General features: G+C 45.1%; 1 protein-coding gene across 2 annotated transcripts in view; it reads left to right on the forward strand.

The window, feature by feature from the left end:
- Positions 1-24,763, forward strand: part of mecp2 (methyl-CpG binding protein 2) — a 125,276-nt gene extending 100,513 nt beyond the window's left edge. For both annotated transcript variants that reach the window (XM_008103915.3, XM_016991199.2), the window contains exons 2-3: positions 7,650-7,982; positions 15,141-24,763. In XM_008103915.3, the coding sequence (XP_008102122.2) occupies positions 7,650-7,982; positions 15,141-16,203 (1,396 nt within the window). In that variant the 3' untranslated portion in view covers positions 16,204-24,763. The remainder of the gene's footprint in view (positions 1-7,649; positions 7,983-15,140) is intronic.
- Positions 24,764-25,446: the final 683 nt, after the last annotated feature.

The following is a 25,446-nucleotide window of genomic DNA, read 5'->3' on the forward strand; positions in this document are numbered from 1 at the left end:
TCTTCCTCGGCAACCTCCTCGAGAAGGTCTTCTCCAATTGTGCCAGCCCAGAGGCCTAGAGATGTTTCTCAATCTCCATTGCACCCCCTGTCTGACGGGGAGCTGCAGGACTCACCCCACCACTCTACCCAAACGGTGGTCAGGGTGCCGGTGCCGGAGCCCCTTGCGCCGCCTCACTCGTCGCGCCAACAGCTCTTCCCTCCCACCTCGACACCGGAGCGTGGCAGACAAACGGCTCGCCTGGCTCGAGCAGCCCAGGCCTCAGCCTCTAAGGATCCTCGGCTCCCGGCCCTCTCTTCCCGCGAGGCCATGCCTCCTCCCGAGACTGTGCTTTCTTCTCCCCCTCAGTCCCCCCAAGGGGCTGAGGAGGAAGATGTTGATATTGACCGCCCAGACTCTGTCCTCTCGGCCTCGGTGGTCTCTCTCGGTCTCGACCTCTCTCCTCCCCACGATGCGTATGAGGCGGACCCGCCTTCTCCTACTGACAATATTCGTGCTTTCTCTGATCAAATGGTCAGAATGGCCGACGCCCTGGGTTTGGAGATCAAGCAGACTTCCAAAGCAGTGTCTGATCCAGTTTTCAAAAGGGTGCAGGCCCAAGCTCCGCCGGCCACGCTACTCCCTTTCCTGCCTTATCTCTTGGACGTTATCCAGGCCTCCTGGAAAACCCCTTCCTCCATTCCTCCGACCTCGAAGAGGATCGAGACTTGGTACCGTACCGACGATGATACCTTGGAGTGGCTCAAACACCACCCCGACCCCAACTCCCTGGTCGTTAAGGCCTCTCAATCCTCAGGTCGTCAGTCGAACACTCCGGCCGACAGAGAAGGAAAGCGCTTCGACGCCGTGGGTCGAAAACTTTACTCTGGAGCCCTTTTGCTTTGCCGCATGGCGAACTATGGAGCCTGCATGGGTGCCTACCAGCAGATTATCTGGGAGAAGGCACAGCCCTTCTTCGCTAAGATGTCGGACGAAGACCGCTCCGTCCTCACTACCCTCCAACAGGAAGCAGACTCGCTTGCTCACCACCAAATACAAATGGCGAAACATACAGGTGATACTGCGGGCAAGATGATTGCCCACGCGATATCCATCCGCCGCCACGCCTGGCTGAGGTCTTCGGGTCTCTCCTCATCTTCCAGACAGGTCATTGAGGACCTTCCCTTTGACGCGCTCGGACTATTTAACTCCGGTACCGATGACAAACTCAAGTCTAATCATGACTTTAAAATTCTTGCGTCTAAATGTGGCGACCAACCGCAACCTCAGCGCACCCGCTGGTTCCCGCACCGCTCCCGCCGCTTCCCGCCGCAATCTTTCAGACACCACTCTTTCAGGCGGCCTTCGGGCTCGAATAATCAAACCCATCACCAACCTCGTCGGGGACCTCATCCGCAAAAGCAACGCGGTCGAACCACCCCCGCTCCTCCGCAGGCTAACCGGCGTACCTGACGCCAACCCCTGCCAAAGCTCCTCGCCCGCTACCGCTGTAGAGCCCACGCTGCCTCGACCCTCCTGTGCCTTTGCCGACCGCCTAGCCCCCTTTTACAATCAATGGGAGTCCATTACTTCAGATGCATGGGTTCTTCGCATTGTCCAAGACGGCTACGCCTTAGAGTTCACGGACCTCCCATCTACAGGTCGCATTCTCTACTCAACTCCTTCCCCAGAGATACTGGCCGAAGTCGATGCATTACTGGCCAAAGGCGCCATCCGTCCCTCCCCTCCCGAACTGGACCCTTTAAGTTTCTTCTCCAGATACTTTACAGTCCCGAAGAGGGGGGGCGGGCTACGCCCCATTCTGGACCTAAGGGCCCTCAATATATTCATTCGCCCTTCCAAATTCAGGATGGTCTCTATTGCCTCTATCCTCCCGATGCTGCAGCGGGGAGACTACTTTGCCTCCATAGACTTACGAGACGCCTACTTCCACGTGGCGATACGGGAGGCGCACAGACGGTTCCTCTGTTTCAAAGTTCTCGACCAAACCTACCAATTTACCGTTTTACCCTTCGGTCTCGTTACGGCCCCAAGGGTCTTTACCAAGGTCGTCGCCGCCGTAGCGGCCCACCTCAGGCTACATGGCATCACGGTCTTTCTTATCTGGACGACTGGCTTCTCGTCGGGCCCGATCCGGTTCTTCTCGAAAACCACGTCTCCTTCACGCTGCGTCTTCTAAAATCTCTCGGCCTCCAACTCAACTCCGAGAAGTCAAATCTCTCCCCGTCAACCCGAATCCGGTTCATCGGGGCCCTCTTCGACTCCGTCACAGAGACTGTTTCACTACCGTTCGACAGATTCTTAGCTCTCCGACACCACATCGCCCTTTGTCGATCCGCCCGGAGGGTCAGAGCCTGTGCCATTCAAGTCCTTCTGGGCCACATGGCCTCCACGGTTCTCACGACCCCGTTTGCCAGGCTGCGCCTTCGGGTCCTACAAAGGTGATTTATAGACACTTTCAAGCCGTTCTACCACCACAACTCCAAGTACTTGTCGGTACCGTTGTTCGTCCGCCAGTCCCTCTCATGGTGGACGTCTCACCAAAACGTGTGCAGGGGCCTCCCATTTCATCCAGCCCCGCCGTCGCTAACCATAACCACGGACTCCTCCACCTACGCTTGGGGAGCCCACATGAGCGGTCTAACGGTTCAAGATCTTTGGTCCCCATCCGAGAGGGCCAACCACATAAACTTCCTCGAGCTTCTCGCCATTCTCAAAGCCCTGAAAGCATTCTCCCGCCTCATCCGTCACAAGTCCATCCTCATTCAATCGGACAACCTCGTAGCAGTATTCTACATCAACAAACAGGGCGGTACGGGTTCGAGGAAATTGATGCTCCTCTCCTCCCGTCTCTGGGTTTGGTGCATAGCCCACGACGTACAGGTCTCTGCAATCCACCTGCCGGGTGCCCAAAACGACTTAGCAGATGCCCTCAGCAGGATGACATCTTCCTCTCACGAGTGGAAGCTCGATCCCGAGATCCTCGACGGTCTGTTCCTCCACTGGGGACGCCCTACTCTGGATCTCTTCGCGTCTCCCCACAACGCTCAGCTACCCCGCTACGGAGCGAGACTTCCCCCGAACTCCTTCCCCGGCTGTCTAGGGGATGCCTTTCTACTGGACTGGTCGGCGGAGATGCTTTATCTTTTTCCACCGATTCCCCTCATACCGAAAGTTCTCGAAAGACTTCTCTCGATCTCGGTCACAGCGATTCTCATAGCTCCGGCCTGGCCCCGCCAACCGTGGTATCCAGCCCTTCTTCGTCTCTCCAGAGGAACGTTTCGCCCTCTGCCTCCCTCGCCGCACCTTCTCTCAAGGGAGGACGGCAAAATTCTTCACCCGGACCTCCCTTCCCTTCATCTCACTGCATGGAGGATTCTTACCTAGCCTCCCTTCCGCAGAACCTGCAAGACGTCCTTCGGGCAGCCCATAAGCCGTCTACTATACTAGGCTTATTCCTATAAACTCTCTCGCTTTCACGCCTTCCTTCGATCCCGTAACGTCGACACCTTTCCGACCTCGGTATCGGTGGTCCTCGACTTCCTCATGACCCTCGTTGAGAAGAAACTCTCTCTCGCTTCTATTAAGGCTTATCTCGCAGCTCTTTCCTGGTCCTTTCAACGCCACGGTCAGCCATCTCTCTTTTCTCACCACTTGATCAAAACTTTTCTCCGAGGCTACAATAACATCTGCCCGCCGTCGCTACCACCTACGCCGGGCTGGAACCTCGAACTTGTACTTTCTCAACTCACTTCTGCTCCCTTCGAACCGCTTGCCTCGGCCGATCTCCGTCTGCTTTCCTGGAAGTTGGCCTTTCTAGTGGCGATCACGTCGGCACGACGGCCATCCGAGCTTGCTGCTCTCAGGGTCGACGAGCCTTATCTACGTTTTCACCATGACCGCGCTGTTCTTCGCCCGGACATTACCTTTCTCCCTAAGGTGGTGTCAGCTTTCCACCTCAACCAGGACATTGTCCTACCAGCTTTCTTCTCTAACCCCTCCTCTCCTCTCGAGCAAAAACTGCACCTTCTTGACGTTCGAAGGGCACTTCTCTTCTACAGGGACCGTACCAAGGACATACGCAAGACACAAAGACTCTTTGTCGCCTATGCCCAGGACAAGTTGGGTAATCCCATCTCTTCCCAAAGACTGTCCCACTGGATCGCTCAGGCCATTGAGTTGGCCTACGAACTAGCCAAGCGACCTCCTCCCCCATCCATCCGCCCGAGGTCGACTAGGGGCCTCTCGGCTTCAACCGCCTTCCTTAGGGGTATTCCGCTTGACTCCATATGCAAAGCGGCTATCTGGTCAAACCCTCTTACGTTTGTCTCTCACTACAGGCTAGACAATAAAGCCTTAAAGGACTCGGCCTTCGCAAGATCAGTACTCTCATCTTGCCTCTCCTGACTCTCAAACGTCTTTTCTCCTTATATTCACCCGCAGGTGACTCTCTATACCTCTCCTTCAAGTTTGGGCCGGTCTTTTTCCCCATACCTACCTCTAGGGATATGTTTTTCCCTGATTGTGTTGAGCAGTTGCTCTGTTGCTTTGTACCGCCTTATTGATCCTGGCGGATATGTCAAAGGCCATGATGTTCTTTCCCCTCTCCCCCCTGGGAGAGCGTTTATATGCACTATACGCAATTGCGTGTTTCTACCATGTTTATTGAATAATTTCTATGTTATGTTTCCTCTTCTACTATGCTCATGTTTGCATTGCACTGGTCCTTTCGGACAATTTATTGCACTGGTCTCTTGGGACTGTTATCTCAATATGTCCTAATAAATATATGTTCGGACATTCACTGATTGTCGAGTTTGCCTTGTCCCACCATCCGGGACCTTAGCGTGTCAGTCTCCATTAGTGTGCATTCACAGAGTACACGAAGAAAAAGGACAGGTTGCTCACCTGTAACCATGTTTCTTCGAGTGTACTCTGTGAATTCACACAAACCCGCCCTTCCTTCCCCTCTGGCAAACCTCTCCCTTTCTCGTTGCCTTGGCGGCGTAGGAACTGGAGAGCGGGCGCCTGGGGCTGCCTTATATGCCCCTTGGGAAGGGGGGGCGTGGTTACCGCCAAAATTTGAACTTCAGCTTGGAAGAGTTTCCGTCGGAACCTGCGCAGGCGCAGCTTCTCCATTAGTGTGAATTCACAGAGTACACTCGAAGAAACATGGTTACAGGTGAGCAACCTGTCCTTTTGTATCTTGACAGCTTCCTGTGGTAATTCTTTCAGTTAAGTGGTTGGCTTTCAAACTGTCAGTGGCAAGATTACCATTCATTTGTACCCGATGAGATAAAAATCCCCCTTAAGGTTTATCATGGTGATACCACTGACAGCCAAGCTCACCCAGCAGGGGAGTATCCATCTTGCCTCTTTGGACTGTTTGAATAGGCTCTGTGGATGGCAAGGAAATAGAAAAGGATGCATTTTTAGCCTGGGAAAAGAAGCTCATTTGCTATGAAAGAGTCATGTCTCGATTCAGAATGGTGCAGTCCTCATTTTTCCCCTTCCAACAAATTACGAGGAGCACATGTTGGCCTTCACCTTATACGCACTGACAAAGCTTAATTTTTTTAGTGCCAATGTCTATGTCCTGAAATCGAATCCCATTTAATGTTAACATATGCACAGAAATATAGACTTGGAGCATGCTATTTTCCAGGACAATATGCAATTGTGCGTAGTTTTTTTGTTTGTTTTTAGTAGGAACCAGATGATGACAAAAAATAGTATCCAGCACACTGCTGAAAGAAGGGAGGGGTATGTACCCTGCCTGAGACAATGTTCATGCTTTCATCTGACAATTGGAGGGCCTGTAGCAACTCCTATGATAAGACCTTTCTCTCCTCTTCTAACTCCCAGTCAGAAAATTGCTGTTTCCCAGCTGCTCTGGCAGTTATAATAGCTCCCCAGATTAATCAATCAATCTGATATAACTACATTTGCCCCTGTGATTTGGGAAATAATTCATGGGATGTCTCAAGCAAATGCTGCTCATATGTTAACTAGTCAGTACTGTTTAACACACTGTAGGACTGTTGGTTGTCCTACACTGTTTTGGCTGTTGCTGGATACTGCCAACTTGCCTGGTATTAAAGTAAACAGAACTATATTCATCTGGTATTGCTTGGAGATGTGCCATTCTCTTTCACAGTTTGCTCCTAAAACTATTTGAAAGATGTGTTCTTGTTACCTCTTCTAAAGCATCATCCATTTGTTCAACAAGCAGCATCTCCTTTATGTCATCTTTTAAGTATCATGTCTCCACTCCTGGAAAATGCAAGCAATATGATTTACCAAATGCAGCATCCCCAGCTTATTTACAAACACTCTGAATTTCTGCAGCAGTAATTATAGCCAGGGGAATTGAGGAGTTCCTCCCAAATGCCTCCCATCTTTCTGGTTATTACAGCTGCTGGGTTCCCTTCTTTGTGAAGAAAAGGGAAACAGCAAAAAGTACATGCTCACATCCGGGCTGCTTCTACTTGAATGTATTGTGCTTTTGCCCTGCCCCATTCATGAAATTCTATGGGTGAGCCAAAGGAAGTATTTGTAATACCTGTACTTCCTTACCATCTTCGTTTTTTTATTTTTTGTAAAGAAATCTATGGGGAAGGAGAATATGTGTCTATGTGCCTTTAAGCCATCTGTTGACTTATGGCAACCCCAGTAATTTTTATAGGGTTTTCTTAGGCAGGAGATAACTCACTTCTTTCTTCTGAAACATAACCTACAGCATCTGGTATTCATTATCGGTTTCCCATCCAAGTGGGTTGGACTGAATGACCCACGAGGTCTCTTCCAACTCTGATTCTATGATTCAAGTACCAACCAGGGCTGATTCTGTCTAGACTCCCAGATCATATGGGATCTGATGCCTTTAGATATAACTATACAATATAACTGCATGCATAGTTCTGGGAGACCTCTTATTCAGATTGTACTTGAACTGTTATTTCTTTGATTCTAATATGCAATTGATTGTAAGACACACACTAATTTAAGTGCGACCAACATACCTGCCATTCACAAATTCTTAGTCTCGCTCTAGTCTTGTATCTCTTTCATTCGCTACATGTAGCGAACAAAATGCTGGAGGTTAAACCTGAGGATCTGAGAGATTGAGTGTATAAAGGACCTGATATTTGGAAGAAAAAGTACAATATTGTACAGATCTCCAAGGAGCCTTTTAGCCACTCACTTCTGCTTTGTGAACAAATGAGTAAAAGTGCCACACACGTCATTTGAAGGTGGAAACAGGTGACTGGTTTTGGATTTTGGAGCTTTTTGGATAATGGATATAAAACCTGTATTGATGTTCATATTGACTTATGAAATTGAACTAAACTGGTTGTCCCATTGGCTGTAGTTGAATTTGCTGTTGAATTTGGGTAGCTGTGGTATCAATTTTTTAAAACATATTTCTAAGAAATTCAAAAAAGGACTGGGGGAGGAATCATATGTAGCTGGAAAGCTTTGGTATATTGTGTTTCTCACTCAGCAGATTGTGCTAGGTGAGTGGGTGGGAGTGGGAATGGAACGTTATCAGTGTAACTATAGGTGAGTAGGTCTATATCTACCCATCCATCCTTCTTTTGCATTGAGGCATGCTTAATAGTCACAGGGACTTATTTTTCTTTTTGTAGGGAAGAAAAATCTGAGGACCAAGACTTACAGGGCCTGAAGGACAAATCTTCCAAACTCAAAAAAGTAAAGAAGGAGCGGAAAGAAGAAAAGCAACATGAGCATGCACACCCTTCACCTGAACCAGCTGAAGCAGGCAAAGCAGAGATGTTGGAAGGAGCTGGGACTGCCCCAGCTGTGCCTGAAGCTTCTGCCTCTCCAAAACAGCGTCGTTCCGTCATCCGGGATCGTGGCCCCATGTACGATGACCCCACTTTGCCAGAAGGGTGGACTCGTAAGCTCAAGCAAAGGAAATCTGGTCGCTCAGCGGGGAAATACGATGTCTACCTTATCAAGTGAGTAGAATGATGCTGCAGTGTTTTCAGCAGGTGCTTTTCTCTGAAACTTAGAATGAGCCAGTTCTTAGCACAGTCTACTCACAGAACCAAGTTTGCACCAGGGTTCAGCCCTGGGACACGGGAAATGGGCCTTTGAGCATATGCCATAATGTTTCTCCCATTACAGAAACCACAATTTGTAATGTACTGTTATAGTTACAAGTATTTAATTTCTTTTTGCAATAACTAAAGCAAAGACATAGCATGATGATGGTAGCATAAGCTTTTAGAGATTATCGTGACCATTGTTTTTAGTTGTTTTTTGTTTATAGAGATGTAATGAAAATCTATGTTCTTCTCTGTGGTCTCAGTGAATCACACAAAATGAGTGTTCTGTGTCTTTGCAGAGTTCCTTGGGAAACTTCTAGAACTTTTCAGCAGTAACCTCACCCACTGTCTCCACAGTATAATTCATGGGTTGTCACCAAAAAAGCCAGTTTTTTCTACCACTGCAGCAGCAGCTCCATTAGGAACCTTTGTCTGTGTTCAGCATCTGCTATAATGGATTGACTCAGCTTGTTTTTTGGATCTTTCTCTTACTTATCAAACTGTATTTGACCTTGCACTCCAGAATTGACTATTTTCTGTGGCTTTGATCCATTTCTGACCCTTGGCATATCTCTCGCCTCTCTGCTCCTCAGGTGCAATCATGGCTCATCCCAATTCAACTTTGGATATGTCCTCAATCACCTTTTTAAAATGATGTATCAACTGTGGAGGAAAACTTCCTCACAGTGATGAACACTCCAAATGTGTCCTGTGTCTAAGAGATGGGGCATATTGTGCACATTTGTGAACACTGCCAAGCATTTACGCCCCAAGCCAGGTGAAATCAAGAAACTCACCTGAAAGCCTTGCTTTATGAGTGTGCACTCTCAGCTCTGGATCTAACCTCCATTTCAAAATCTTCAGCATCACTGAAATCCATCTTCACCAATATCATCTGCTCAGTTCTTAGATCCAAAGACATCCTCAAAACTGACCACAACCCCATCAGTTACATATACCTCAAAGCTGACCCCAACCTTGTTGGCCCTATGAGCCTCAGCAGCTCTGTTGCTCTCATTGATACACAAGGGTTCTCTGCAGATGGTTTCAACCTCTTCAACAATCCAACCCCCTACATCCTCATCGGTTCATCTTGCCATTAAATCCTCTTTCCGGGAGTCGTTCACTGTATATCCTAAAAAATCTAAGATCAAGGATAACAAAGCAAGAACTGAAAAGATTTTGACCTTGGGCAGATAGCTAGAATCTAAGATATCCAATAACGTGAACATGGAGGAAAGCCTCCTGTCCTGGCCTTTTTCATTTCCGGTACTTGCCAGTCAATTATAACTGTTAAAGTAGACTCTCCACAGCCTTCTTTTCTCTTCCTCCCTCTCTCTCTCAGAAACCATCAACCCCATTGCCAACTGAATAGCCTCTGTCCTGGCCTAGGTCCGAACCTTCCTCTGATATGGAAGTCCATGACACTCCTCTCCGGTATCTCTCCTGAACCAGAACACATTTGCTCTGATGGGGTCTTCAAAGTAGTCCCCTTTTCCACACAGTTGTATCATCCCCATGCAAAACTAGTATCTTGATTGATATTGAGAGACTTTCCCCCTCCACGTTGGTCCCACAGGCACGGTTGCAATCAATCCCAGTCACCCTAGATTCCCAATCTCCATCTATGTCATCTTAGTCTTGGAGCTCCCACTGTCATTGCCAATGATGTCATCATTCCTACCAGGATTACTTCCTTGGTAACTTCTATAGATCCAGAAGCTATTACTATACAGATAGGTACCATTGTGGGGATTGCAATTGCCTTGAATCTTTCTGTCACTACCATGACAGCAGACACCACATACATCGATCATCAACACTGGCACCTGACAAGCAGGCTGCCACATCCTCCACAGATATTCACAACTTTCTTGCGATGGCGTTTCCCAGAGCATCAAATTCCCTTCTGCTCTAGCCTCTCTCATTTCTTTAAAAACTGACAACAGGTTTCTTTCTTCAGGCTCATCATCTCAATCCTACATCTCCCCAAATCCAAATGTGGCAGATCTTGACACTCCCCCTCCAACAGATAACTTCAAGTCCTTTACAGATCAAATGTCCTGCCTGGCCAGTGCCTTCAACCTCCCAGTGCCACCATCAACAACCCAATATTCAAGGAGATTCAAAAGCAAAAAGTCCCCATGCAGGCTTTCCATTACCTCCTCTCCCCCCTTACCTTATGCAGGTACTGAAGGCCTCATGGTCCTCACATTCCTCCATGTTTCCCACCTCCTGCAAGTCAGAAAAATTGAATTATATTGATGTTTATACAGCTAACTGGTTAACAAAGCTACTGAGACCAAATTCTTTTATTGTGAATGCAATGTAATCAAAGGCATCCCAGAAGATTCACACGGCCACAGCAGAATGTGAGGGCAAGACATTTAATGAGATGGCCATGCAATCTATTCATTGACTGCCCCTCTGGCTAAGATTTCTGATCACGTTGCCTGTATGGGAGCATACAAAAAATTCATTTGGGAGAAAATCACCCCCTATGTAGAGCATCACTCTGAGGAGGACCAGAAGGTCCTTTCAGTCCTCGAGCAGGAAACGTGTGTTCTGGCTAGCCAGCAGGTGCAGTTTGGAAAGCACGCTGCTTACTGTTCTGGTAAGCTGCTCTCCAAAGGCATTGGCATGATGGTTATGATCTTTCAGACTCTTGGCCACTATCTGCACTGTCATCAGGGACCTGCCTTTCAATGAGGCAGACCTCTTCAATGCAGATATTGTCTCCCCACAAAACACACATTGCTGCCTCTTTTGCATGAGGGCTTGGTACCAGAGTATCCCAGTATGTCTCAGTGCCAACCCAACCCTCTCACTGTCCATCAGGTTTGGTTTCAACATCCTGATGTCAGTTCTCTCTGCCTGGAAGATTAACTTCTGACAAGTTTCTTTGAAGCCAGTTGTTGGATCCTAGAAGTGCTTCATAAGCTATCTCCTGGAAGTCTTTATGTACATAAAAGGAAGGGCCTCATTGATTTCCTCGGTCGTACCAACACTACTCTTTATTCTGTATTTACCTGTTCTCAACTTCCTTGTGCCCTTGTCAAAAAGGGGGCTTGTTCTAGCATCCATCAAGTGCTACTTAACAGTCTTATCATGGTATCTCCTACTGCTTCTCTGATCCAGCGGTTCGTCTGTTCCTAAGGGGTTAGAGAAATCCACACACCAGTATCACCAGCATCTCGAGTTTCGAGTCTCAATTGGTACTAACTCAATTGTCAAGAAGACCCTTTGAACCAACGTCATGGTGTGACCTTTGTCTTTTCTTATAGAATTATTCCTGGGGGCAGTAACATTGGCCAGACTTGCCAATGAACTCTGCGCAATCTGGGTGGATGAGCCATATCTTTCTTTTTATAGGTATAAATTGGTATCTTACATTTCTTTCTTACCAAATGTTGTCTCTTCGTTCCATCTTCATCAACAGTACTGAAAGAACCAAGGCATTGACATTTCCGACCCTTCTCCTGTTTGGATATCAGTCAGCATTCCAATGTCTTAAATCAAGAAATAACTTCCTAAGATCTACAGAGATACTTGCAGGAACACCTCAGCAAGCGAGAGTTCAAAAGTGGCAGGCTAAAACCCGGAACCTCAATCAGTGGCTGATACCAGATGTGAAACTCCCTCCTGGGCACACAAAAGACTGGGCGACTTGGAAGGTGCTGAACAGAATGCGCTCTGGTATCACAAGATGCAGAGCCAATCTTAAGAAATTGGGCTATAAAGTGGAGACCATGACATGCAAGTATGAAGAAGAGCAAACCACAGATCACTTACTATAATGCAGTCTGAGCCCTGCCACGTGCACAATGGAGGACCTTCTCACAGAACACCAGAGGCACTTGAAGCGGCCAGCTTCTGGTCAAAGGGAATTTAGTATAATGTCAAGTTTTTAACTTTTTTGTGTTTTTTATATATTATAACTGTATTCTCAGTTCACTTCTGACATGATAAATAAACAGTTCTTTGCCCGCCTTTTTTCAAAATCCCACATCTGACCTGGGGAAGATACTGCACTGTCTAAATATCAGAAGGTCCTTAGCCTTCTATGTCCATTGGATTACCCTACACAGGAAATCAATGAGACATTTTGTCAAGTACTCCTCTGCTGCTCAGGGCTCACCTGTGACATCCCAGAGGCTCTCTAAATGGATCACAGTTGTCATTTAACTTTCCTATCAACTTGTGAGTCAAACCCAAGCTAAGACCATTTGGTAACACTCCGCTCAAGCTGTAGTGGCTTCCACTGCTTTCCTGAGAGGAGTACCTCTTGACAACATCTGCAGAGCAGCTACCTGGTCCATTCCTCTCATTTTTGTATCTCACCACAGAGTGGATGCCAGGTCCAGAAAGGATAGTGCTTTGGGCAGGACAGTACTTTTCTTCTGTGTGGTGTGACATCCCACCTCTTAAGGTTGGTACTTGCTAGTCTCCCATTTTGTGTGATTCACAAGAGACCATGAAGAAGAAGGAGAGATTGCTTACCTGTAATTGTATTTTTTTGTTGTCACTTGTGAAATCACCCAACGCCACCTGTACTCTCTGCTGCATCACAAGTGCCCTAATACATGGCCTGCTGCCTTGCAGCTATGGAACTGGAGGTTTGGGTGGCAGTGCACTATTTATACCAATGGGGAGAGTGAGTGGGGTACAGCCAAAATTGTATCTTTAGAATTCTAGACGGTTCCAAAGAATCTCAGCACAGGGGCAAAACACTCATTTGTTGTTGAAATTTTACCAATTACCACTTGAGAAACACAGTTACTGATAAACAACCTGTCCTTTTAAACCATAGGATGGTGATTTGTAGGAGACTTTTTTTTTAAGTAAATAAATGGAGCCCACAGTTTAAGCAATAGAAAAATAAACAATTGTTCTCTAGACAATTAAAGTGAACCAGTAATCAAACAAGATCAGTAACTAGGTATTTTTTGGAAATCATAACTGTCATTGCTTTTCAAAAGTAACATTCCAAGATCTGACCCTGTTCCTTGACCCTCCATAATTGGGATTACAGATATGAGAGGTCAACTTCCAAGATTTTGCTCTTCCTAACCTTTTGAAAGTTGTGATCATAGCCAGCTAAACTTGGTCTTCTTAGTCCATTTATTTGATCCCACTGCATATTTTTATGAACACAATTCAACTGCTTATTAACTCTCCTATTTCATTTTGACTGCTGGAGGTTTGCCATTCTGAACTTTTCCTTTCTGTTAATCTTCTGAAAATAGAAATTCAGTATAGCTAAGTGCTGGGCTGAAAAACTAGCTTGCTAGTGGCTGGTTCTACATTTGCAAGGGGGTTATGCTCTGATTTGTATGTTTAAAAGGAAGATCATTCATAGACATTGGTATTCTTGGAAGAAAAGTGAGATATAAATTCAATAAACATAGACGGGCAGATAGGAGCTTCTATTCTGTCTTGTGTTGCCAACATTTTTCACTAATTCTTTATGGCCTAACCAGCTATCATTATTTCCTAATCATTCACTTGATGTCAGTCCCCTTTGGGTTTTTTCCTAGATTTAAAGTATGATAGCAGATATTGTTATAGTTATAGTAGTAGTAGTAGTAGATGAGCAGCGTGGTGGATCATTGAACTATGAGAATTGAACTGGGAGTCTGGGAGCCAAGGGTTCTAATTCTTTGACATAGAGATGGCTTAGATTCACCATAATTGGAAATGACTTAGTCTTGCAACAAGTAGTATAGCCTAAGTCTCCTTTATCTGAAGTCCAAAATCTTTTCATGCCAACCACCCACTTTTGCCTTTAGGGAAAGGGCCGCATGCCCGGAGCCAACCAACACTGGCATGTGACAGGAAGGACACCCTGGAAATGGCCAGGGACTACCATTTCCATCATTTCTCATTGTTAGCCAGGTTGCCTGGGACTGATGGGAAAAGGAGTTCAACAAAATCTGGAGATCAAATTGTTTCCAACCCTGCCTTTTCTCTTAGAATCAGTGATTGGTGCTTACCAGTAAAACGCACACTATCTCAGAATTAAACTTTTAAAGTGCCTTCAAAAAATACTTTTACCTTGTAACCACCTTGCTCCATTAGTAGAATTTGGGGGGAAGGGGGCCCGGTCTTTAGGGGCTTCTTGTGATAACCCTCCTTTGTCTTTTCCACACTGCGTTTTCCATCTCCCTTGCTCTTCCTCTGTCCTGCCCATCTTTTAAAAAGGGAAAGATGAAATAGCTACCTAAGGGATTTTTGAGTAGTAGTGCTTGAACAATTCATTCAGAATCACTCCTAGTCATTCCTCCAACTGCACATACATACAAAGCCTCTTCTGACTCACACTGAGTCACATCTGTAGCTCAGTATTACTCTGAATAGCAGAAAATCTAAAGGCTCTGCAACTGCGCCAGATTTTCTAGTAAGACTCACAAGTACCTGCCTGTTATCTGGTCTTCTATAAGAGTGAACATGGATAAATAGTCACAAGTTTGTTTTGACATTATTATCACTACAGCTCTAATAAACATACAGACACTCAAACATCTGTCAATATGCCACCTCTCTACCTCTCTCTTTTCAGATTTTAAATAAAATGAGCCCAAAAAAGGCAAAGGTGTGCTTTAAATAATAAGAGTGCCAAAGAATTGTTTCATTGTCCCGTATCACTCATTTTCAGGGAAGTGGACAAAACAAAGCAAAGGCAACCAGTTTGTCACTACGTATCTTGTGTTTCAGTTGGAACTCATTCTGAGCCAGGTATACATGTTGGTACAGAGGAAAAAGGAAAGGAAGCAAGGCTAAACCTGCAGTTGATTTCAAAAAGGAAAGAAAGCTGCTTCTTTCTCTTGTGGTTTTCTTTCCAGTCTGAGAATCTGCCATACTAGAATTATTCAGCCATTAGTAAGCAAATACAGAGTTGCCAACTAAGGAGTTCTCGTGTCTTCCTGTAACATAGAGGCTTCTTTAATCTTTGTGGTAACCTAAGGTATGTTTCTGTGGTGGAGTGTCATTAATTCTTTTTTTCTCTCCCTCTTCCCCATTTCTCCCCTTTTTTGTCCTTTTTCATATTTCTGACTCCTGTACCTGCAGCCCCCAGGGCAAGGCCTTCCGTTCCAAAGTTGAGCTTATCGCCTATTTTGAAAAAGTGGGAGACACCACTCTGGATCCTAACGATTTCGATTTCACGGTGACTGGACGTGGGAGCCCCTCACGGCGAGAACAAAAGCCTCCCAAGAAACCCAAAGCCCCCAAAACCTCCAGCACAGGTCGTGGACGAGGCCGGCCTAAAGGCAGTGGCTCTGCCAAACCCAGAGGAGCTGCCTCGGAAGGTGTACAAGTGAAGCGGGTGATTGAAAAGAGTTCGGGAAAGCTGCTGGTCAAGATGCCTTTACAGTCCTCCATAGCTGCAGCAAAGGCGGAAGGCACAGGTGGGGCGACCACCTCAGGACAGGTCATGGTTATCAAGCGTCCTGGGCGCAAGCGGAAATCTGATTCAGACCCCCAAGCTGTGCCCAAGAAGCGGGGGCGCAAGCCAGGCAGTGGAGTGGCAGCTGTAGTGGTTGAAGCCAAAAAGAAAGTCGTCAAGGAGCCAGTAGTTCAGGCCGTCCGAGAGACAGTACTGCCCATCAAGAAGCGCAAGACCCGTGAGACTGTCAGCATAGAGATAGCCAAGCCAACTCCACCTCCCCCGAGCAACACAGGGGAGTGGAGCTCCAAGGGACAGCGAACAGCTGCCAAGAGCCCAGGGCGTCGCAGCAAAGAGAGCAGTCCTAAAGGGCGAGGTGGCAATGCAGTGCCAACCTCTGCCCCTTCCTCCTCCCCTGGCAAAAAGGATCAGCTCCACACTCCCCATCAGCCACTTTCAGAGCCCCAGGACAGCCCCACTGCTCAGTCCCCTGAAAGTCCCAAGGACAGCAAGAGCCTTCCAGCCGAACCCCAGGACTTGAGCAGCAGCAAGAGCTGCAAAGAGGAGAAGGCTCCTGAAAGCGACGGCTGCCCCAAGGAGCCACCTAAGACTCAATCTGGTGGCGCAGCAGTGCCCTACAAACATGAGCGCAAAGACACTGTGTCGTCCTCCGCGGCCTTGGCCCGGCCCACAAACAGGGATGAGGCCGTGGACACCAGGACGCCTGTGTCAGAGCGGGTCAGCTGACTTTGAGGGGGGTGAGTGAGCAAATGAGCGCCAGAGGAAACAAAGAGAGGGCAGGCAGCACTTCCAGCCCCCCCACCCAAGATGAGACACCGGGTAGCTGCCGGGTAGGACACCCCTTTCCCCACAGTGCCCCAGCTTTCAACCAATCAATTTACCCCCCCTTAAAAAAACAAAACCCTCATTCGTCCTCTGTTTCTCTTCGTTCCCTTACTTTTAATACAGACAAGCACAGTGTGGGGTACAGAGGTATGCCTCCCAGGGCTGGAAGCCACTTTGCACTTTTTCTACAGAATGGGGGCACCCTCTTCTCCCCCGTCCCAACTTCCCTTTGTACCCCGTCCCTTCTGCCATGCTTTGCTGCATATACTACTGACAAGGCAAGCTGTTTGGCAGGGGAGGGATAACTCCAACTCTGACCTGTCAATCTGACCCTACTTGCCCTCCATCTTAAGAAATCCCATGGACAGATTGGGCAGTGGAGGGGGCCATGTGTGCGTATTCCACTCCCCTAGTGCCATGTAATGTAGTTGTCCAGTCTTAGTCAGAATCCTGTAGTTTTCAGTAGGATATGTGTGCTACGTGTGTGTACACAGAAGAGAGAGAAAGGGATGGGGCTGTGGAGTGCTGGAGAACCAATAGTGCCGTCTGTCCCCCATCTGCCAGTTAGACCAGCAATTAGGAAGGCTATCCTCTCTTCCTCCCCCCCCCCCCATTTCCTCTCTCCCACAGGACAGTTCTGCTGCTAAGAGACCACTAGGCTTCTGGAGGTGACTTTGTGAGCCTGTCCTCTTTTCCTAGGCTATCCTGAAAGAGAGGGGGGGGGGCTTTGATTTCGTTAAAGCAATCTGAGTGTGTGTGTGTATGTATGTGTGCTTCTACGTGCACTCGTCACATGCTAACCATTAAAATGAGAAGTTCTTCCAGTTCTCGTCAGTGATATTAGGTTAGAGCACTTGTTTGCACTAATGGAGGCCTTTGCCCACCAGTCGGGAGGCGATGGTATGAAAGATGTCTGGAGTGCGCCTGTGTGTGGATTGAGAATGGGGCATTTTGACTGAATACCTCTCCCACCCTCCTGTTGGGCAGGAAGGTAGCTGAATGTTTGTAAAACTACCTGTACTTCTGTGTTAGAACTGGTACATGGCGATGGCCAAAGTGAGAAGCCTGGATTGTTGGTTGGTTTGTTTTCATTTCAAAGGACTTCCTTCTGGCTGGCAGCCAAGCTCTTCCATGGCAGTTGAGCACACCTCTCTTCGCTTCCCAGAAAGCAGGGCTCTCAGCAGAAGTATAGCGTATACTGGGCGTTGGGCTTTATATCAAGACTCTTTCCTCTTTCTTTCTTTCTTTCTTTCTTTCCTTCTTTCCTTTCTTTCTTTCCTTCTTTTCTTTCTTTCTTTCTTTCTTTCTTTCTTTCTTTCTTTCTTTCTTTCTTTCTTTCTTTCTTTCTTTCCTTCTTTCCTTCCTTCCTTCCTTCCTTCCATCCTTCTTTCTTTCTTTCTTTCTTTCTTTCTTTCTTTCTTTATACAGAAAAGGGCAGAAATAATGGACAGGAAAGAAGAGGAGCAGAGGCCACTCTAGTCTGCATGTTTTAAATGTTAATATATAGCACAGAGCAGAATTACATACTGCCACCACCATCTTGTTCAGTTCCAAAGTGCTCCACTGAAAAAAATGGGGAGCATGGACCCAAGCCTGGAGTCTGGGCAAAAGGCAGAAGCAGTGGTTTGAAAGGAGTTGCAGCGCTTGCATAGGATCACCACCATTTCCTGTCTTGTTCCGTAGGTCTGTGAATGCCCCTGTAGACACACATCTGTTGATCACATTTCTTAACATAGCCCCAGAAGTTTCTGCTATTAACCAGAGCAGCATTGTGGAAGGTAGGCTTTTTTCTCCCACTGGGGAAAGTATATCACATTGTGATATCTGCCCACCCCCATGGCAAAGAGTCAGAAGCAACATTTAGATCAGGAATCTAAATTCAGTGCCACTATTCTTATCAAATCTGGAGTCTTCTACAGGTTTTTTAAAAGTCTTGGACAACTCTGACAAGTTTTGGTTCTAGGACAGAGACATCTTTGTATACATTTCTCTCCTCCCACCTACTTGACCTCTTTCCATGTGGAGGAACAGATAAAGGACATGCTGCATTTCTAGTTATTATACATGAAGGAATGTGCTGGTCTTAATAAAAGACTCCAGTTTCAATTAATGCAAACCAATTGTGATCTGACTAGTCTTCATTGCAGCAACACACAGGCCTCCTTACTTTTTCTGGGCTTCCTATCTTATACTCAGAGATGAAAGTTGATTTCTCTTCTTGCTCAGTGGTTGGCAGTGAAATTGGGGTTGTCTTCTCATTTATGTTTACAAAGGGCAAGCGCAAGATACCTAACTGAATTCAACTAGAGTTGGGTTGGAGTTTACTATTAATGATGGATTCTGAAATATGCCTCTCTCCACCCATTCCCAAAAAAACATAAAACATCTAAAATTAACTAGTTGTTCATTTGGATGGAGGTTGGTATCCTGAGAGTTGTGCTGTGGAAACACAAGCAATATGTGAAGAATTACATGAAGAAAAAAAATGAGGGAGCAAGAGATGGGGAGGAAATAGCTTTGTGGTAGCTTAAAAATCCAAAGGGCTTTTCTTTTATATATTTTTAAAAGGCACAAATTTATTAGGGTTGCAGGAAAGGAAGAAACAGAACTATTAAATAGTCAATAGGAAAAATATAGTATTTGGGGTGAAGTTGCATTTGTCAGTTTTTAAACACAGTTACAGGTAAGCAACTCGTTATTTTTAGGTCTGAAGTTGCATTTATCAGTTTTTAATATGAGGCATCATGCCTGACACAAATCATTTACATCTTGGTTCCTACGTACTGGCTGCCATGCCTCTAGCATGGCAGACTTCCCTTATTTATTCTATTAGAAGGATGTGGGGGGGGGGGACTAGGCAGGGATTAGCAGATGGGATACAGAACTGTCCACTACTACTCCTTAGCCACATTTTGTGTAACATTTCTGTATACACACAGCAGTAATGTGAATTGCAGCTGTGTTAGCTGCAATTACACCTGGTTGAGACCTGAAGTGCATGCCATTCAAAATTTGGAATTGCAGCAAAGGAAAATACTTGCCAGTTTTCTCGTGTTTAATTGTGTACAACAATTATGTAAAGTGGAGGAATGAGGAAAAGGTAGTGCAAAACTAGGCATGCATATCTACCAGATCTCTCGAAGGATTGATTGAATTAACATGTACAGGTGTACATGGGGTATTTAAAATCAGATTTACTAGGAGAAAAGATATTTTGGAGAGGAGGTTAGGGAAAGGTAAGTGGGCATGGAGAGGGAATTCAGTTACTCTCATTTTCATGTAGCTTTTGCTCTAAAACTTAGGTTCACACTTTTATACATGTAATTGGAGCAAACATGTTGAAAAATGTGCCACTGCCATGTGAAATTTTGCCTTCAGTATGACCTTATTCATCAGGTATAAGGCATTATAGTATCCTTTAAAGATTCATAACAGTAAATAACAGCCTCTTATCTGTCCCTTCGGCCGCTCTTGATGCCACAAAACATGACTTCCTGAGAGAACTGATTGATCTTATAACCAGTTTTTTAAATGTTTTCATGGAGAGAATGATGCACTTTAAAGCCAAGGGATAAAATATATCCTTTCTTATTTTCCCCCTTGTTGGGGGTAGAAATAGAGCCACAAGGCCTTTGCTGACTATGATTCCGATGGTGTCTTGCTTAAAGCCTGAGAGAAATAGGCTTGAACTGCACCTGGAACTAGCGGAGGCATCTAAATACAAGTTAGAGATCCCTATCTTCTTAGTTTAAAAAAAGATAGCTTCAATTTTCATCTTGAGTGAGTAGATCGTCTTTAGATCTGTAATACATCCAGGATAAAGTGTGCAGCTAGGGACATGTGAGAGAAGAAAACCAGTGCCTAGGGCAACCCAGATTGAACCATTTAGAATTAAGCTGTGTGTGGTACATTAAATATGTATTGGACAGATTAATACCTCTTGCTCTGCCCCATCCAGTAAGTGTGTGGCGCTGATCCAGACTGGAAAAAGCACAGGTTGGGGAGGCTTAAACCTTCCCACCAGTTGGTTCTTGTTCCAAAACACTGTGGGCTTTAAGGGCCATGTATGACTACTTGGAAGCCAGAAAAGGACCTTAAGCTGCACAATACATACTTAATGAATGATATTGTTCAACTGTCATTCTGAGCTAACCTCTTCTGAATTGGAACAGCTTGCAATACCCTGTGGTATCATGATCCTGGGGCTTTCTACATTCCAGACAAATAAGAGGTGTGATATCCCCCTTACCTCTGTGGTGTGATGTAGGGCTTAATGGGAATGGATTTCTGACAAGGACATAGGGCCATACAAAATGTTTGCTCGCATACCTTGGTTGCTACAAAGCAGGGGAGGGCACTTTTTGTACCAGTTGGTAGATAAACTGTGTTGATCCCACCTATCTCCTCTTCTTACGCAGTCCCACCACTTCTTTGGCATCTTTTCTTGCTTTGTTTTGAAGCTCTTCCCAGACTTGGACTGTCCCTTCCCAAAATCAAATTTGGCCCTAAAGAAGGGGATTGATGAGATGAAATGGTAGGATCAATTGCAGAGTGAAAGAAATCTTGGCCGCTTCTCATTACACTCCCCTCACCTAATGATGTTGGAGCTAGCTGCTTCTCTTGGGTGAGCTAACCCCAGTTGTCGTTTGGCAATCTGGTGGTTCCTTTGGAGGGGCACAAAGTTGGGTCTTAGGGCAGAACTGAAGGCCACCCAGCTCTGCCCACTCCCATCCAGCTCAGCCTCAGAGACAAATGCCTGATGTCAGAGAGATTGCGCAAGAGGTTTCTACCTTGTTAGCATTGTGAACCACCCAATGTTTTTGTGTCAAGTGAAAATAAAACTTCTTGTCAATTTCAATTATTATCCAGAAATGTGTAGAGTTTAACGTTAGATCTAATTCTTTTGTTTTTTGTTTTGTTTGAGGATTTAATTTCTGTTTGTTTGTGTGCGTGTATTGTTGTTTTTTTAAGGCACCAAGTAGACAGAGAGAAAAATGTCTAATTTTTTATATCAGTATATTGCATTATAAATGAGGGGTTGCTTTTTTCTGCTTGTTGCGCCACTACAAAACAAAGACAGCAGACAAGGAATGACATGATCTGTTGAGAAATTACCATATGTTGCTTCTTGACCATTATTCCTGGTGTTCAATATCATAGGACAAGGAAAAATAAAACGGACCCATCAAACCTGCCTGCCAGTAATTTTTCTCCATGTTAGAGCTGAACTGCCTTTTAGCTCTGGTTGTGTTGTTACAGTTTTAGAAAGGGGCTTCCTCTTTTTTTCCCCTGTGAGGGGAAATCCAACAAGGTGGCTGAGTATAGCTAACGCTTTTTAAAAAATTGCGCTCGAGTCAACTTACAGGGCAGAGCATGGGTTTCATTTTATAAAGAGGAGGAAAGGCATGGAATGTTATGGGGAGCTCATAAACGCAAGATTTAATTCTGCTTATGGCTACTTTGGTGGAAAACACTGCAGTAGGATAATGTTGCTGTTGGATAAATCCTTTTGATTCTTAGTTGAATCTCCTACTGCTCTTCCTCTAGGGCTGACTGCACATTCCTCACAAAATCATTCTCTGTGTTCTGCCACTACCCCCTGCAGTTTTCAGACCTTCTTCGGACCCTAGCACTCCCATTGAACTGTGTGCCTTGCATGTCAGCTGGCATAAATGTAGAGTTTACTACCATAGTGTGTCTCCCCGTAACCAGTGAAAACCTGCCCTTGCCCTCTTGTTTATCTCGTTTGGCACAATAAGCCCAGATCTAATTTCCAAAGACATCACATCTCTGCTTGATGTTATGGGTCATTCTCCTTACCCTGCATATAGAAGTGGTTCCAATAATATGAATAAACAAGCAGCGTGATAAATTCCTGTGTCTGCCAGAGAGAATGGGCGAGATCAAAATTTTATCCCCTTGATACAGTTTTTCCAAACAAAGAAGTTTCCCTGTCTCTATTTTTAACTTTGGACACGGTGAGCGGGCAGTTCCTTAGGGGGAGATTTGCCCGCTGTTACTGTATGCTACCATGAGTGGCCATTCTGGAGTATTCGGTTTCCTCCAAGAGCTTTATTCACGCAAGTGCTGGTAGCACTATGATATCAGGGCCCTTCTAACCTTCATCAGATCAAAGGCCTGATGTGTTTGGAAAGTAGATCTTAAAGGGTGAGCTTTTTAGCGTTTCTCTCTTCCGTCCCTACTACATCCCAGGAGAGATTAAGGAGGGGTTGTGTGTGCTCTCCGCCAGCTTCTGTTTGCAAGTTGCCAAAATCAGCAATACCCACTTGGGAGGTAGCAATCTAAACTTGCCGTTCTTCCAAAAAGCAAAGCGAACTAGACTAAATGCAAATTTACACTTGGAGTGGGGCAGGAATGCAGCTATATTCTTCCTAATTGGGGGGGGGGGGGGGGAATCAACCTATGAGAGGGTTTCTTCCAGTCATGAGCCTGAAGTTCCTTTTCCAAGCCAGACATATGGTCAGAGCTTATTTGCAGTTGTGTGTTTTTAGCTGCAAATATATATAAGTGGATAGAGTTGCAAGGTTTTTTTAAAGTATTTTGGGGCTTTTCCCCCTTTCATGAGTGTAAAAAACAAACAAATTCCCCAACTTGGGAAAGTTTCCCCTCTCTAAGAATGGGGGGAGGGGGAAGAAGGGGGCAATCCCTTCCCCTGCTTCCATCTGTCAACATGCAGCGAACAAGAAACCAACTTCCTCCTGCTTCACCACTCCGTAGTGCTCACCATATGACCAAATATTCCAAGGACTGTTATTCAATGTATGCTGAGTGCTTGCTGCCCTGTACAGCTCTTACGCCCCACATAGTTGACACTCTCGCTAGTGGTGTTCCTACCTGCCACCTGATTTTATTTGTTAAATTCCAGAGACACAGATTTGGGGGGTGAGGGGTGTTGTCTTCTTTCCAATAGTCTTCCCCTCCCCCCTTGAAAACATGACAAACCTGTGGTGTTTTGAGACTCTCCTTGTGCATAGGGTTTTATCTCCCCATCCACCCCGACCTCTGGAGAGGTGGGTGGGAAATCGAAGGAATGTTGGTGAAAACCTTATCTCTGTGTGTGTTGTTTCTTTTTTTAAAATGGTCCACGAGTATGTATCGTGAACATTTCTGTAAAGTAATTGTTCCAGGCACAAACGCTTCAGATTTTTTGAGTGTTTCAGACATATGTATATATTTTAAAAGGGAGGTACAGTGTATACTTTTTATTTTTGTCTTGTCTTATTGGCAGTACAAAGAAAAGGGAGGTTAACTGGGGGATGTGATCAGTGGAGATTTTGTTGTGTGTGTGTGTGTTTTATTTTTTCAATAGGCTTTCCCAGGGTATTTTGTATAGCTTCTATTTCTAACAGTCCACCACCAGTAGGCAATGTAGCAAAAAAGTGTGAGGTGGTTAGATTCCTTCATATGAATATTCTTTGGGCTGTGATAATGAACCCAGAAGGACCTAGCGCCAAAAGGGCAATAAAGAGGAATGCGATGAAACTTTCTACTAGATTCAGAGTTGAATGAACGTCCCATCAATGTCTAAAGTAAACCCACATTTTTTTTAGTGCAAAGTGCTCGCTACTAATCTATATAGATGGGAATGTACGTTTCAACCATAGCAATTCTCAAATGTTAGAAGAATGAAAAATTACAGAGAAGTTTCCAAATAAGACTTGACGGAAGTGGGGATTGTAGCAAATTCTATTGGCTCTTTTTGAAATACATTTTCAAATGCATTGGCATTCTTCAGCCCTACCCCTATTTCCTGGCATTTGGTTAATGCGTTTTTGGGACAATTACTTTTAAGAACTCTGAGTAGATTGTTTAATAAAATTTAAAACTGATTGCTCTTTTTGTAGGTTTTGTGTACAGCCAAAAACAAAAAAAAGACTGAAAGCACTGACTATATTTAAAAAAGAAAAAAGAAATTTATTAAAGGAAAATTTGTATAATTTCAGTAAGAAAATAACAAAATCCGTCTGAATGTACATGTATATGTTTAAAAGAAATCCACCAATTCCTCTCCCTACCCTTGTATCCTATTTATTATATAAAAAGTTTGCCTTATAAATTTACAAGAAAACAGTCCTTTCTTTATGGGTGTCTCTTATCTTTTTCATTTTAGTTGTTTTTAAAACAACTTGATTTAATTTTTTTTCTCTTTTTGGCAACAAAGATGCTGTGGCAATTGCATTTTATATATCTATATCTATATATATGTATGGTCATTTAAAGAAACTATATTTTTTATGTTAAACCATTAGGTTCAGGCCCAGTCTTAGCACTCAGCATGCATTCTACACAGTAATCTAGTTGCATCTCATGTTGGTAAGTACTGTATTCTGTGCTAGAATTGGATTATAAACTTATGTAAATGTTACAGATATGTTTTAAGCCTTTCATTACCAAGGTAGAAATGTTCTGCCCTGCCATTAAAATATAATATTTTTTTCTCTGTTGTGGATGAGGATGTCTTTTTAGAGCTTTTCAGTTAGTCGGAAGGTGGCTATCATGTTGTGATTGGTTGGATCAATATTCCTTTTAGGAATGAACAAGCTGCCCTTGGAAAGCATTCCCTCCACAAGACGGAATGAAAGCTTTAGTTACACTGAACTTGGTGCTGGCCACTTTGGGAGTGTGCCACATGATGTATTAACACAAACACAAGTCGCATTAAGAAAATCTCAGTCTAAAATGCTGAACACACACATGCAACAATACATCCTTCATATGCTATGGATAATAATCTGGCAACCAGTGCCTAAATACTGTTAGGAAAGGCCTAGCAAATCTGCATACTAAAGCAGTTCTCAGCCTGCTCAACAAAATATGGCAAATAAGGCTATGCAGGATGAGGATAGTGACTCTACTATAGACGTCAGCACTACAGATCCAGCTGCCATATCCTTCATTTGAGAAACCATTGTCTAGTCATCTTTTTTTTTTTTAAGTGCAATCTTTTTACAGAAGTGCTTTCGAGGGTTGGGGGCAGCATAGAAACTCACTGTTGCCACATTGCATCATAAATGCAACTCCAAAGAGGAACCAGAAGAAAACCAAAGGCAAATGTTAACCTCAGTGCCTGCATAATCCTGAAACTTCAGCCCTTGATTTTATGAAAGGTGTGTTATCATGCTG

The sequence above is a fragment of the Anolis carolinensis genome, chromosome 2, assembly GCF_035594765.1.
Source record: "Anolis carolinensis isolate JA03-04 chromosome 2, rAnoCar3.1.pri, whole genome shotgun sequence".
Lineage (NCBI taxonomy): Eukaryota > Metazoa > Chordata > Lepidosauria > Squamata > Dactyloidae > Anolis > Anolis carolinensis.